At 29.8% G+C, this 17081-nt stretch overlaps 1 protein-coding gene across 1 annotated transcript; it reads right to left on the reverse strand.

Moving 5' to 3' along the window:
- Positions 1–2447: 2447 nt before the first annotated feature.
- Positions 2448–8454, reverse strand: LOC126842518 (uncharacterized). Its single transcript, XM_050579528.1, has 5 exons — positions 8299–8454; positions 7913–8117; positions 7622–7642; positions 6980–7005; positions 2448–2624 (listed from the first exon to the last, which is right to left on the reverse strand). Exons 1-5 carry the CDS (start codon positions 8452–8454, stop codon positions 2448–2450), a joined length of 585 nt encoding a protein of 194 aa, XP_050435485.1.
- Positions 8455–17081: the final 8627 nt, after the last annotated feature.

Raw genomic sequence — 17081 nt, forward strand, 5'->3', positions numbered from 1 at the left:
TAAACGGGGATCGGAGAGTTATTTAGGATAAAATTATTTTAATACCTCCGACTTAATAAACGGAGCCTTATCCATTTGAGTGAACACACTTTAGTACTCTTTTACATAACAATAGACACATTTTTTCCGATTATTTTAATTTCTCCCTGAAAAATAAGTATCGCATGTGTAAGGTGGATATTTATTACATTAATAAACCCCAATTAAGTGTCTCCAACAGCCCGACTACCGTGTAATTCAAGCCCAACCATACGTGCAATTCCTAGGGACGAAGCAGAGATATATTCTCTACATTGTGTTCCTAAGGATGATATTTGCATCACTAATAATTGTTTATATTTTGTGTCACGGCACATATAATTATATAAAATACTGTTGTTTTTATTCATTTTTATTGGTGCCTATGCCTTATGAACTTAACTTACGTTCATCATTTAAGGAAATTATCGAATACTAAGTTTTATTAAATGGATCATTTACAAAAAATGTATTAAAAATTAGTTTTTTATGTAAAATAATTTCAGTTTTCTAAAAAAAATATTATTAATATGAGTTTATAATCTGTAAAGTTGTTTTTTTCGTATTAAAAAACGGTCAAAAAAGAAAAAAGAAAGAGGTAAAAATGCATAGAAGAGTAGGAAAAAACAACCGTGTTCAAAATATTTGAAATAATTAATTATGTATAAAAGTATTCCGTTTTTAAATTTTTTCGTTTTTTCGACCTTTCTATGTATTTTTACTATTTTTTTTTTGTTTTCTGACTGTTTCTATGGAAAATTTTTTCAGTTTTCTGAAAAAAATATTAGGAAAATGCTCAAATTTAGGGCAACACGAAAATTATTTTTTCGGTTATGTGCCAGAGCTAAGACATGAAAATGTCAAAAACTACTTTTTATATTATAAATTCAATTTTAGTGACTATATTATATTCCGAGAAAAAAACTTTTTTTCAGAATGATGCGATTATTTTACAGAAGAAACTACTTTTTACGACCATAGCCAAAATAATAAAAAAAACATTTTTTTCATCGAAACAGACATGCATTGGTTTTTTGAAAAAAGACGGAGGGGGGTCCGTCTAAACGTTTGTTTATAATTGGAGTTATGACCAATATATATTTTTTATATGCAATCGCACTGCAATAATATTTCCTCGTAATTTTGATCACAAATAGTGTAATAATATAATAGGTAACTTTCAGATGAAGGTAAAGAATGGTTATCAAATCAATGGTAACTTTGTTGGCCTTTAAAAAATTCTACCGACGTTTCAAACCTAAAAAAATGGACTAAAAGAGCATATGAAAATATGGCTATGGCGAATTATCCGTATCCTGCTCAATTTTTGGTGCCATTGCCGGGAAATCCTGTTAAGGTAATATCTCGAGTTTTTGTCAAGTTAGTCCAACATCATAATTGTTGACCGATAATATTGAAAAATAAGTACAAATTTTTTTACATTCAATACGTTTCTGGTAAATTTTTAGGAATTTTGTAAGCCATTAACAAATTCTTATAGCGACTGTTATACACTTTTATCATCGGTCTTCGAGGGTTTGAATGTGTTCTTCAACTATACCGGTTCTTCCCAATGCCTTGATGTTTGTGTTACGGATAAACCTAGTAGAAAAGCATAAAATTACCAAGTATGTAATATATTTTTTTAATATTTACAATCTGTTAGTTCAAACAATAAGTAAATTTGAAGACATAATATGTACATTATATACGACATGAATGACTGAAGAGGGGGCTGTTCACTAACGGAACCTCAGAATTTAACTATTAATAATTGTATAGTTTTATTATTATTATATACTCTTTTTTTAGATAATCCTAAACACGCCTTTGGTCGGTGGTACAACTCCGTTGTACTGTTGTTTTTTTTTTAAATCTATAAAACATATTGTATTGTATGCAGGTTTGCACCGAATTGATGGTGCCCTTGCGCACTAACGGCATCAAAGATATATTTGAGAAGTCTCCGTATAATTATACAGAAGACGCTGATTGGTGCTATAAAGAATACGGCTAGACCTATTGACGGATAAACGCCGTCGTTTATCCGTCAATAGGTCTAGCCCAGAAGACTTACGGCGGTAAACACCTCATTGCATCGTCAAACATCATATTTAGGTAAAAATAGAGCGTAACAGCTTACATTTTAATTAGGCATAGAGCAGGTACACCATTGGCGCAACTAGAGGGGAACGGGGCTAGGGAAGTTACAATCCTTTTTAACTCATTCAGGATATAAACAAATTGTCAGCAACCAATCGAGCACAGCCCCCGAGGGTCTGAACTTCATAACAAAATGTTTAGAATAATTACATCAAAATGACACTGCCGTACAGAAGTCTGGGGCCCAAGTCCTTACTTAAGTCCCTAGAAAGTAAATTACAGTCTGTTCTACCCGTGCCCACGTCTATAATAATAGAAATTTGTATTTAAATTTCCTTATCTCGTTTCAGTAATGGCCTATTGGATCCTTGGTCTAGTGGTGGAGTGTTGCACGACATTTCTAACACCGTACAAGCTATCATAATACCAGAATCTGCACACCATTTGGACTTGAGAGCGTCGAACGCCGAGGACCCGCAATCGGTGATCGAAGCCAGGAAGTACTACAAAAAAACTATTAAAAGATAGATTAACGGCTACCGCAAAAACAACTAAATCTTAATGCAAACTTGATCATCGATTACACGTCTGAAAAAAAAAAATAAAAATGTTTGTATGTATCTATGACCGTAAGTCATGATTGCAGAAAAATGTTTTTTTTTTAAAAAAAAGATAGAAATTTTGATGATTAAAAATGTATAAATAATGCCTATGGTTCATTCCATGTCAATTCACTGGATATGTGTACTAGTAGATTTTTTAAATGCCTCTAACTTATATGTCCTATGCAGACAGTTCCATAAAATCCTTTTGTTTGGACTTAGGCGGTGCTATATACCATAAATTTGTTGTGCATCTTTAATTAACGACCACGTTACTTGATGATTAATTATGATGTGTTGAAATGGAACTTATACTGAACATTTTTAATCAAAGTGTTCTTTTTCATAATATCCTTAAACTAATTTTTTTGTAAGTAGATTAAAATTGAAAAACAAATTTAAAACGTTATAAATTTCATTATGTTTTCATACTAACTTAAAGTCGAAGTTTCAAGACATTTTTTTTTTATAATGTATAAGTTACTTCAAAGTTAGTCATTTTATTAAAAAGCAGTGGCGGATCGTGGTGATTTCACACAGAAGTGCGATAAAAAATTAGAAAACCATAACCCAAAATGATATATGATCTATTTATCTGAGGAAAAACGTATAAATATGGAGTAACTTTAAAAACAATAGACTTCTGAAAATGTTCCGTAAACTTGGGTCTAAATCTGAACATAAGTTATCAAACCACGAAAAATGCCGTGATTTTTTTATGAAATTTTTTTATCGTATCCACATAAAGGTAATTTGTGATTTACACAACATTTTACACAATTTAACATTTCTTTTTAAAATACCTTGATTTTTAGAAACTTGGTGATTATGACGTTTAATCCCTGAATTCACTAACAATTTGACTTCTTAAGTCAATAGTTCCGAACACTTTAAAATTTGCCTCATTATGTAGATGTTTAAACGAATTTTCATGTTTATTTATTTTTTACACCAGTCTTACTCCAAGATATCTCACCTCCAAAAAAAAAAAAAAAAAGGGAAACAAAATAACGATACAAAGTCATTTGAACTAAAGCCCAGTATTTAAATGACGAATGTATTTATTTGGTCCTTTATATGAAATATTAGTTAAACTGGGTAAACTTGGTAAAGGTCTACCCACTAGAGCTGAGACCTCGAATTGAATTTTTCTATTATTCGAATTACTCGAATAATCAAATAATACTATTCGTATGAAAATAGTTCGAATATTCGAATAGTAATCGAATAATTCGAATAATTCGAATAGTAATCGAATAATTCGAATAATTCGAATAGTAATAAAAAAATTCGAATATTCGAATTTTCGCATGAAAAAACTAAAAAGAACTTCTTAATCTAAGAGGTAATATTTATTTTGTCAAATTTATGTTTGTTTGTATTTATATATCTATATAAATTGTTAAAATCTTATTTGTTGTAATAAGTAATAATATTTATTTTGTCAAAAGAATAATTCGTTATAATTATATTAATTTTGTTAAAAAATTATTAAAAATAGATCAAGGGCACCTTAGATGTCTCTTAATTATTTTTTTTTAATCTAATTAATCCTGCAAAGAAAATGATAAAATATTCGAATAATCAGATCGAATATTCGAATAACACATCGAATATTCGTTATTAGAAATAACGAATATTCGTGCGAATAAAGTATTCGAATACTCGAATTTTTTTTATTCGAATAGTCTCACCACTACTACCCACATTTTTTATTTCTACTTTTTTTTCTAATAAAAGAAATGAAAATTTGAATTTTAAAATTTCTTGCACAGAATCAATATTAATATAATATAATATTATATTAAAATAGTACTTAATATTTAATAATATTATTACGTTAATAAAACATTAATCAATCATAATTAAAATTAAATAGTCTCCGTTTTCCCGAACGTATTTTCTGATAAAATGAAGACAACGGCCGACGCCGCGCCGTCATATACGCTGCCGCCCGAATTCGTGCGGTACGAAATTAACGCACATTATAGTTTATACGGCCGCCGCCGCCGATAATCTAATATTATATTTATATATACTACGAAAACCTGTTTTTATATGCGCGGTTCACAATATAGCGCACACCACGATACAATCTAGCCGGAAAATTATTATCGCCCTAGTCATAACATATAGTTTATACGGCCGCCGCCGTATGATATTACATTTATAAATCATCGAGATTCTTTATCTTTATTAATTCTTTATAGATTTCGCATGAATTGTTCAGCCACCACAGGTTGTGTTATTATTATTGTACAACTAATTACACATTAATAACAACTACTGTTGTAATAAAACATAATGACTTGCGGTATAGGTTAGTAAAAAAATATATAAAAATATAATGTTATACCGTCGCGTCGTTTACTCGCAGGCCATGCGTAATCTCACAACAAATATTAACCCTGTTAAAAACATTAATGTAAAAAAAAACCTGGTTTAGGTCTGGATACACTTTGTAAAGGGCATAAAAAACAATGTACATTTTATTTAGTTATTATTTATTAATTTCGGGGGTCGGGGTATAGTGGGGACGCGTCGTAGGTTTACAGGATTTTTTAAATCTGAAAGTGATAAAATCACTTTCGAATAAACGTTTCGATGTAAATCAGTAGTTAGTATTTTCAAGCCAGTACAGTCAAAACCAAGTACAGTGTAAACCAGCAAAGCTAGAAAGTATTAAATTGAGGTGCTGTATTTACAAATAAGAATCAAAACGTCTATTTGAAAGTGATTTTATCCGAGAGGACCAGTACAGTAGAGTATATGCATGATGGAATCAAGGCATAGAGGGTCGGAGAGGTCACAGGTCTTATAAATAAAAGTTATAAAATCACTTAAAAAAAAAAAAAATTAAATTAAAACCTTAAAGGTGTACTTGAGTATCAAAACTTAGTAGTATAATTCTGCATAGATCAAATCGAATTGTTGTAATGATTTGATAAATTTTTTTTTAAATTTTAGGTTCAAATATACGAAATCTGCGAAAAACAGTTTTCCGGCAATTAAAGAAAAACTGTAGTGCCGAATTTTTTTTCCATTTAATATGTTATGCATACATATAAGTTCTAACTACTGACAAATTTTCAACTTAAAGATCTTAACATTACGGCTAAAAAACCCAAAAAACAAAACAACTTGCACCCCCTCCCCAGGGGAATGGGAAATGGGTATAATTTAAATTTTATTCAACTGACGTGTGCGCACATACCAACTAAATAATCCTAAGCTTCCTGCTTTGCATCGAAGCTAAAATATGCACAACTGCGTCATATTTGGTTTAAGTCTGGATACACTTGTAAAGAGTACTAATGGATAAAAAACATTGTACATTTTATTTTGTTACTATTTATTAATTAAATTTTGTTTTAATTTTAGACCTTAAATAATGTGTTGTAAAAAGAAAATAATGAACCATTTATTTTAAAAATAAACATTGAGGATATTTATATTGGATTATAGGTACAGCCACGGTACAGGGTGACGGAGAATGAAAGACCACATTTGTAATGGGCACCATAATTTTAATTTTTGAGGTAGAGGGGTGAAATAAAAAACAAGCTGTTGCAAATTTAGGGGTATTATTGAATATGAAAAAAATATTTTTTGTGTCAATGGTACCATTCAGAGCCAATATCATTAAAAATGCATTTATAATTCATTTTAATATTGTTTTTTAAATACTCTAAAAAGTCTACAGGTAGTAAAAAATATATGTAATAATATACACATTTGTATAGTTTAAGGGTTAGTTTTTAGCGGGTTGCTACTAGTATCATCAAATGTTTAACTGAAATTCGGATGCAATTCGGTTATGTATCTGAGCCTGGAAGTCAACTAGTGCAAAATTTACCTTTTTAGCTGTTACATTAAGGATTGAACAGAATTAATTCGACGATCACACTTTCTGTAACCATTGCCAGTTAATGAGCTTTGTGGTCTGTAATTTTTATTTCCCATAGGCTATGTTAAATTTGAATACATTTTTGAAAACTTTAATTCTTTTTCGAGTCAGTACCATTTTTCACACAAATGTTGTTTTAATTTACATGTCTAGCGGTTTAACTATTTTTTCCAAATATTTATAGTAACAGTATTATTATACTTATATTACATATGAAATAATGTGTACCTAGTATACCTAATAGTTGTAGTCTGGCGAGTAGCAGTGGAACGAAATAATAATGGGATGTTGTGTGTTAGTACGATAACAATAACTATAGTATTAACATTCAATTTAAAATAGTACCTACCTTCCTAGTGGCGGTGAACAAAAGAGCTGATAAACAAAACAAAAAATATACCGTCAACTTATTATATAACCTACATATGTACTTGCTGTATAAAGCGCTGTTTGTCATTGAAATAAAATCTGAATAGACATTCATTATGAATTGACAATATTACTACGGTTAAATATAATATATTTGTTTCTACTGTTATAAAGTCATTAAGAATATAATAGATACTTAATGTAAATATTTATATTATACGACGCCGTCTATGTACAAATATTTTACCTCCGTTCAACAAGCGCCCATAGTTGACAAATTAAAAATAGTAATGTTTTTGATAAAACAAAAAAAATGAGAAAATCGACAGTTTTAAATTATCAATATATTTTTATACTTATAGATAATGAACGTTTGTTTTATATTATAATGAATCTAAGCTGCTTAAATCCGCCAAACTATCAGAATTCAGGTCATTTGCGCCAGTTTGGACACTCTTTTCTAAAACGCCAGAGGGTAGTAAGAACTCCATGTACTCTAGGTTGTTCCATGCTAAGACCTCGCGCTCGTTGTATCTCCTGATCAATTCGTATTCCGTATTGTAATAGTATTTAACGAATTCCAAGTACAAATGTAGTAATCTCTCATCCGAAATGGCATTACTATTGTAGTATGTTTTAAGTTCTGCAAATAAAATCTTGTTATTTATATAAGGCAAGTGGTGTTAAATAATGACTTACATAAGAATATATGACGTAGCTAGAGATTGAAAGAAATTTACAAATTATAGGTAGTCCAATTTTTAATTGATTATTAAATTTTATTAAAAAATAAATAAATAAATAATCATAAATTACACATTCTTATTGGTACCTATCGGCTATTATTGGTTTTTCGTGGTACACACACAACACTGGTTTGTAATGTTATTAATTATAAAATCTATTTTATTACCCGTATCCGAGTTGCTGCCGGTTTGCACGGATTGGTCTAATCTCATTGTTAGAATCGGCTTTCCTATTCCAAATATGAGGTTGTCATAATTTGCAAGCATCACGTCCTCTCTCTTTCCCGTCATGGAGTCCAGCATATTAGTTTCCAGAGAATACGTTAGATCGGGAACCCATCGGCTGGATGGCTCGAAAGCTGAGGCGGTACGCTGTGAATCAGTAAACATGCAGTCTTATGGTAGACAATCAATATGGACATATTTTGCAAGAATTTATAATTATTTTTTCTGTAATTAATGAAACTGGAGAATAACAGTATTGTTTGAATGTCTCTAAACTTTAACGACAAATAACGATTAACGGTAGAGACCGTCAGATCTGACAAGTTACCTCGTGAGATACAGCCTTCATGAAAGTCCAAACAGCTGTGCTTAATATAATTAAAGCCGTGATAGAAGCTAATATCCAGGCTGATATATAGGCCGTCCTTGGATACGTGACGTTATGGAACGTTGGTGAATTCCAATGGAAAAAGCTCGCCAACATGATATGCTAGTCATTGAGAACATTACATTGGAATTAGTCCTAGTTTTCAGTGAATGAAGGATTTTGTTGTAACTATTATTATTATTATTATTCTGCTTACGACGACGAGTATAGGCCCTCCGACAAAGAGTATCTTCAACATGAGCGAAGGCCGCCGGTCTGTCATGAAAGACAAATCGGCAAAGAACTCGTTTATGCCGTAAATGCAAAATATAAATATTGCTTCGGAAGTGGTGATCATCAGTATACCCATTGCAGATCCAATGTCGTCCAGCAACGAAATAAGCGCATCTCCGCCCTGTTCAATAAATTAACAGTAAGTATGATTATAGTAGGTCCGGGAAGTATATACACTAAAAACATCCGAAGTATGAAATTGTGATTTTCATTGCTTTGATCAAACTGGTTGAATACATTTTCCTAAATAAGTTGTCAAGTTCTACATAATGTTGATGGTTTTTTTTTATTATTATTATTAATAATTATTTTGACTTACTCGAGTTACCGTCACCAAGGATAATAAGAACATAACAACACTCATGCTCACACAGTAAATCAAATTGCTGTAGTTGAATTGTCCAAAATAAGCATTCATCAAATATAGCACGGGACTCAAAAACGATAACTATAACAATACATTTATAAACAAATAAAAACGATTGTTTTTTAGATTTTTTTCATACAAGTTATATGATAACTTATATAGTCTAAACATAAACTAATAATCCAAAAATATATCATTTTACTATTAATTATGATTGTACTCTGTAATATTGTTGAGCTATAATGTTTTTTTCAAACAAAAGCTTGTAATAATAAAAAATTCCGTATTGTCACTATTTTTTTTAATTGATAATGTATCTAATTTAGGTTTTTAGTTTTAATATTAAAAGGTTGTATGGGTTTTAAGCTACATGCTTAGAAACATTATGTCAAGTTTGGATAGTTAAAAAAACGGATTAAAATCTGAGGCCTGATAACTTTAAAATTAATATTGTTATATACTATTTAATTTGTTTTTCCTATTTAAACGATTAGGGTATTTATTATTTAATTATACATTTAATATAAATAGTTTGTTTGTATAATTAATATTTTTTAATTAAAATAATAGAGAATTTTGCAGGGCAACCTAATAATTGGCACGTGCGAAAGCAAACGTTTCACAAGTAATACGTTTGTTTAATATATTATGCGGACTATAGACGGATCTTACTGACGATGTATAAGTGCAAGGGGGCAAATTATTATCTACACATTTACTAACCTGTGTGAGTATAGAAAGAACAAACATAACAAAAAAAGCAACAAAATTGAAGAATCTTGGATAAGGTAGATCTATTACAGTTTGAGCGACGGCCAAAAAAAACATACCGGGACCTACAAAAAAAAAAAAAATTTAATATACATGTGTCATCATTAAATTTCAATAAAAAGTATTTTCAATGTGTTACCTGACACAAAGACGAATTGGAAGAGTATGTGGTACCTAACAGCTAATTTTTGTATCACGCCATAGATGACAATGCTTGCCGACACGGCGCAAACCATGTCCATCAAGGCGATTATGAGAATGTTGCTAAGTATATTAGTGCGGAAACCACAGTTTTTACCGAAAAGTATCAGATGGCCGGTGCCCACGTCAAGCGAATAGAATACTTGTTCAGCCGCTCGGCGCCATCCCTAAAATGTACAACAAACAATAAAACACAAACTATATGATTATTAGTTCAATGTAAAATTATCAGAGTTAAAACTATTGGATTTAAAAAAATCAAAATCCGAGTTTTGGAGTTACTTTTTTTGGAAGTTTGGACTTGAATGATTGAAATCTTACATTTGAACAATTTCTATTAAAACATAGACTATGTTATATAGTTAGTATGCAGAGGAGGGTTGGAGGTAATAGTACCTAATCGTCCTGCCTAAATTAAGTTGTTACTAATATGACCATTGTAATAATTATATTACAATTTATAATAATATTATTGTTATTATCGTATGCCTTGTTTTGGTCGGAAATACTTAAGACTTTATCTTAGACAGTTGTCTACCCAGAGAAGAATAAATACCTAGGTTGAGCCGGTGACAATGAGTGCCAACACACTACCACCTTACCCAATCAGCCATGTCATTTCATCACCAAACATATTTGTATTGACTTGTTTCTAAATTTTATTTTACGAGTACATGTTCTTCAAAAATATTAAACCTTCAATAAACTATATAAAATAAAAAAAATTGAATACAAATTGTTTGGAATGTTTGGATAGTAAACCCCTTTGATTTAGATTATGTGGATTTTGCCCAAATCTGATTTTAATTAAGTGCTTTAAAGTTAATATTTTCCGAAACGTCAGCAGCAAATCAAAGACCTGGAGATATCTGAAGACACCTCCCCACCCCTCTATAGGCCATACATGGGTAGTATAAGCTGGTTCCACTCCGACAATGTAAGTTGTTCCAGTCTTGGTTATAATATAATGTTAAATATATAGTTTTGTTGTGCAACTATAATAAAGTATAATATACACACGTGAAGATCCAGCATATTGATCGTTGATGGATCAAATAGATTTTTAACGCCAAGCCAAGAATCTTCTTGTACAATTACCAGAGCTAACAAAGTGATAAGAAAGACATATGGAGCAATCGAACCAAATATTCGGATCTAAGGATATGAGTTGATTAACAAGGTTAGTTCGATAAAAATATACAAACAACTAATTCATATTGAAAATATTATATTTTCTTACATGTGTCATGTATTTATCACCAACAAGCAAGAGAAAGTTGATAACCCATGAGATGGCAAGGCCGTATAACAACGGTGTGTAAAACTGGCCGAGCCCGTCATTCAGAATACTTTTTTCCATGTCCAAAATTCTGTTTCTACAACATTAGAAATAAACTTTATCAAACAGTTATCCATAGATTTCGAAATTGAACATAATTAAAACATATTTTTTAGTCGGTTGTAAGTCAAAAACCGTTAATATTATGTTAGTATTTGTATTTTGCATTTGATCAAATACACGAGAAAGAATAGGGTGATAATGGAACTGTGTGTGGTTAATTCAATAGTTCTCTTCGAGCTAGTAATACAAGTTAATCTTACCACGGAAAGTTCCTGTTTAGGTCCCACATAAGTAACTGAGAAGAGGATGTAAACAGTTACCTAGTATTTTCATACTAATTAAGAAGCAGATCTTATCCCACCCTACTATGGACAATCGACATTCGCCAGGTAGTTTTTAATCGACTTTTCGAAGGATAATTGGGAACTATATAGAATAACTGATATAGTTATCAATCAGCATCATGGATCAATATTGTTCTCCAAGTTAAAGGACTAATTATTTTCCAATCTTTACCAACGCGTTTTAAGAATAGAATAAATTCTTACAAGTAATAATTTTCAACGGGCACTCTCAGCTCTATTCCAGCAGACTTTGTTACGGTACTCGTTAAGTTCCTCGAATCGTCCATGCACAAGGTTTTGTTGATACATATCGCCCACGGCAACTCTTCCAAAAACGACATGGACATGTACACCAAACACCTGGACTGGATGGGACTGTAGCAAATTACGTTCAACAAGCATATATAACCCATTGCTAAGGCTACACCTAAGTAGAAACACGAATAACGTCAAGATGGAAAACATAACAAATTGATCTTTTCAATTAGTCAACCTTTTCCAGCCGGAACCATATCTCCTATTGCCGTAGGTCCTCTTCCAGAATACTGACCCAAAAACGTTTCCATAAAGCACCATGGAATGCCGGCCATCACGACTAATATTACGAATTGTACTATGAAAGAACCTGATGAAAACGATTGAAAATATAAGCACCACAATCATGCACTGTTCACAGCTTTATGAATGAAATTAAACATGATCATTTTTTCGGGGAATACATTTGGCTAAAACATTTAGAACGATAATAATCTATATAAACGTAACATTTAATTTTATTAGCCTATGGGCTGGTAAAATTTGTATTTTTTTAAAACATGTTTAAAACTTTCAAACACTGCAACTCTGGGTCTATGTCGAATAAATTTCTATAGATAACATTACATCCGTTGTACGAGTACGCCAAGTAGGGAAATCTGGTCAAATTTGCAAGGCTCCCGGTTAAACTGAAACAATAAAGCCAGTAATCAGCTGATCCCGCGAACCGACTTCTTTGTTCTTCTTCTATCAGCTAAACAAAAAAAACAAATGTATTTAATTATTTCGATTTTAGTATTTCATTTCGTTCAGTTCAACTCCTACACTATACTCAAAGTGGATTATTTTCCATAAAGCTATATAAAAGTTTAACTTGTTTGTTGCTTTGCTCTAGTTTTTTTTTCTTCAAAAACTACACTATTGTAGTTGGTCGGTTATTTAAATTTTCCTTTATGATTCTTGTGATCTTGTGTCTATAATTCACTTCCTTTTTTAGACATTTCTTCGGCTTCACATTACATCTTGTCTCTTAAACTTTTATAATTTATTTCTATCTCTTTGTTTTATTTTATTGCATAACATACTTAAACCATTTGGCTTGTACATCTAGCAGTTTTTCTGACAATTATTGAAATTTTCTCCGAAATACTTATTTCTAATTATATCTAAACTATTGTATCTATCTTCACAATATAACTACTTTGATACACTAACTAGCCATTTGTACTACTTTTATTTGTCATAGCTGACGGTTTTGTATTAGTTGAACACAATTTTACAAGTTAAAACCTTTTTGACAAGGATATCTTATGGCTGGGGGTCATTCTGAAAATAAAGTTAAGAGTATCCACACTTCATGCAGATACATCAAGTTGCAGGATTTATAAGGATATGTCGTAAGACAAAAAGAAGAAAACGATAAACTTCTCGGATTACACTGAATGTATTGTTGCCGACAATATTCGGCTAGCTGTCCGGGTTCTTCATGGATGTCGAAGGCCGTTGTCACACCGTGTTAAAATAGAGAATAACTGGAGATGGGATAGGTACAAGGTGCGACAACCGAATACTCTTGACAAAAAAGCATAGAAATTTGTTGTCTTTTACAATGATTTAATTGTAAATAAATCATATAATAATGACGTGGTCATTATATAAATGATATAAGGATTAATTAGGATGTATAAGGATACAACGATATATATAATATATATAAGGATAGTCAAATGAATTTGTTAGGTAAGCACTTGCTTACTAGCTAGTCACGGAAATTAATTTATAAAAAATGTTAAATATTGATAAATGTTGCCAGTAAATCAATTACGGCCAAATATTACAAAACTACTAAAAAACGTTTTGCCAGAACATATAATTAAGACTGATTGAAATATTAAAATATGCGGTAAAACGTCATTATTTATTATACTTACTGGACGCGATTTAACGTTTTCATAAAGTTTAAACTTTAGGAATATGTCGTCATCGGCAATTCTAGTTCTTTCTACCATGCCAGGTCCACGGGATATAAAGTGCATAGTAGTTCCTTTTCCACTCGCCATCTTTGTATTATAAGACTACTAATAATCAATTAATTTACACAGTGCCAACGAATTGGGCCGAATAACTAGTTTTTTCAATATTGTCATTAATAAGTTGACAAACTATATGCTATATTATGAAAAGAACATCAATAAAATCTATGGTTACTATTAATACATACATAATAACATTAAGTAGGATAGGTGTGTAGTTGTTTATATACTTGTATCACAGAATAGAATAAATAGTATATTCTGTGCTTTTATAATAATAATAAATATCAGCTATATTGGGTTCTAATAATGTACAGGATCATCTCACAATATCATTGTAGACACCCATTTATCATTTATCATTTATCAATATCATTGTAGATTTACTATGTTGTAAAGACAGCCATATTCTGTACACAAGTTCTCAAAAAAGTACTTGGTGGTTTTTTACTTTTTTTTGAAAATGTTAAATTTATCCGTTTTATGAAACTTTTATTGAAATACTTTTAACTGCTTTTAAAAAACTTGTATATTCGGATTTTGTCATTTAAAAGTTATTATACATCTAACTGGTAAAATAAAAATATTAAAAAAGTTCCATAGCTTTTCAAAACCGGAATGTTATAGGTATTATACTCCAAGATCGTTCTGTGTAATTAAAAGCAAAAAAATAGGCATGAGCTGTATATGAGAGAAAAACTTTATTTCAACATGAACCAAATAAAATGGTAAATTTATAGATCCAGTAGTATACAATACAATACTCTATGAGTTTACAATAAATGCTTAAATTCGAATTTAATACTATAGAAGAAAAACAATATAATATAATCATAATAAATATAATAATAAATGTAGCAATAATAATAAAGTTAGTTATTAGATAGTCTTATTTAAACATTTTTTATAAACATTATAGTTATTAATAATAATAATAAAAAAAAACTTATTGTGACTAAAGTTGAGCAGTACTATAGAAAATCTAACGATTGAACATGTATATACGTATACATAAATATATTTATATTTTATAAATATGTGGACGTATTAAATGTACAAATGTTTGTAAGTCTACTAAAAAATAAAAACCTGATGCATTCTAAGTACAACTTTACTAATGGTAAACAAACAAAAATACAAGCGACGAACTTAAAATCAAAACAAAGTTTAAGTATAACAAAATAGTTTGTATAGTTTAATAAATAAAAATGTCTACGATTTTTCGTAATTACAAAACAATAACTTTAAAAAATCGAAAATACTATTTTATCAAAAATGTACGTGTTCGAATAAAATATTAATTACGTTTAAATTCGAATCAATGTGGTAAAATATATTAAAATAAAATGAATAAAATAGGTATGCCAATGGAATAGATTCAAAGATGATTTCAAGAAAAAAAGGAAAACTATAATAAGTTATAAAGAATACTATTGTTGTCTACTGTTGGACATTTTTCGATATTGTATTAACCCCTAAAGGATATTTTACAGTAAAACTTTGAAAAATAAAAAATAATATTTTGTCGACGTTTTTAGTGTAGCCACTGAGTATCTTTGAGTAATTCACTACGGTTGAGTCTTGCTAAAAGACAAACATGGTTTGTTTAAGTAGGTAAAAATTAGTTGAAACCTATATATATATATATATAAAACAATGTTTAGTCAGCTTAATTTTAACAGCAACATTTTAAAAATCGTAATGCATTCAAAGACGCTTAATCATTATTATAATATGATATTTTTAAATTTGTGTATACAAATTTGGCAGGTCTTCGTCAAGGAACCAGAATCTGGAATTTGTAAAACTAAGGTTTACCTATGCCAAAAATAAAATACTAAAGAAGTACAGAGAATTGAAATAGATAAAGTTTAAAGAAATGAAATTACTCGAGTCTCTCAAGCGATCGAATAAATCAATTTTATGACATAAAATGGTCCAAGAGTCGAAAAGTAATGAATCAATTAAATCGGCACAGACTTTACTCAATTACCGATCACGAAATAAATATTTTACCATTTCTTAAATAAGTTCCATTTATCTTTTCAAATGATAGCTTAACTATATGTGGCTTAAAAGTATTGGAATACTAATATTATTAATGTATACTTCCATCTCAATTGATAATACTTAACTATAATTATGCACTTCAGTCACGGCCGGATTAAAAAAATCGTTTAGGTCATCAAAAAAGTGTACCACCGCCTAGTATAGTAAATTTTATTATAGTTAAGGTTTTTTGGATGGATTTTTAAAATGGCTCAAATATTAAAAATTTGGTCAGGTTATTTGCCATAAGAGGCAAGTCGACGATGACGGTAAATATTTTTGTTATTTTTTGTTTATGGTTTATTTTATGTAGATATCATATTTGATGATTTATACTTGGTAAATAACGCTGGTCAATAAGCGGGCCAACAATATATTTAAAGATTAAACTACTATAAAAAATTAGTAAATACAAATTGCTATGCTGTCTATGTACTTATTAAAACTATACAACTTAAAAAAAGATCCAAATAAGAAGTTTTTCATACTACATCAACTAAAGTTAACATGTTTAATTTATATTGATACATTTAAAGTAAGTTTTTTTAAAATTAAACATTCTAAATTTATATTCAAGTAGTTTTACAATGCTAACATAAATACTTTTAAATGAACACAACAAATATTATACAACACATAACGTTTATAATATATATATTACTCATTACCATAATCATTACAGTTAGTATATTTTGAATGTTACTCAAAATATAGAAATATTGTTAAGGAATGCAAATGTTTTGTCGAGGCTTGATTGAGAATATTATAAGGATAAAATTTGTAAACGATTTTGAAAATAATTTACGAATGAAATATATTAAATGTATAAAACTTTTTTGAACCGCTTGTGTTATTAATATCTTTGGTTATCTAAAGTAAAATATCATGTATCATCTGTTTTGACAATATTACAAATATTGTATTATATTTTATATATATTTCCCAAAAGGAAATAAAAACAATTTTAAACTATACAATTAGTGTCTGGATTTTAGCAAAAAATCGTTAATGGCAATGTGGTTGATTTTTAGCTTACTTCATAGTAATTACTTTTTACTTAGAGTTTCGTTTTTTCTTAATCCAGCATT

The sequence above is a fragment of the Adelges cooleyi genome, unplaced genomic scaffold, assembly GCF_023614345.1.
Source record: "Adelges cooleyi isolate 19-005CV unplaced genomic scaffold, UGA_ACOO_1.1 ACOO_flye_CR_arks_rails_tigmint_CR_PRNA_535, whole genome shotgun sequence".
NCBI lineage: Eukaryota > Metazoa > Arthropoda > Insecta > Hemiptera > Adelgidae > Adelges > Adelges cooleyi.

What these genes read in the sequence shown, in the direction of transcription:
- LOC126842518 (XM_050579528.1), bottom strand. Translation starts at nt 8,454, where the DNA reads ATGTTGGCGAGCTTTTTCCATTGGAATTCACCAACGTTCCATAACGTC. An exon ending in TGAAGGCTGTATCTCACGAG is followed by an intron (nt 8,118 to 8,298) that starts GTAACTTGTCAG and finishes ACTGATTCACAG; the next exon opens with CGTACCGCCTCAGCTTTCGA. An exon ending in CGGCAGCAACTCGGATACGG is followed by an intron (nt 7,643 to 7,912) that starts GTAATAAAATAG and finishes TTTTATTTGCAG; the next exon opens with AACTTAAAACATACTACAAT.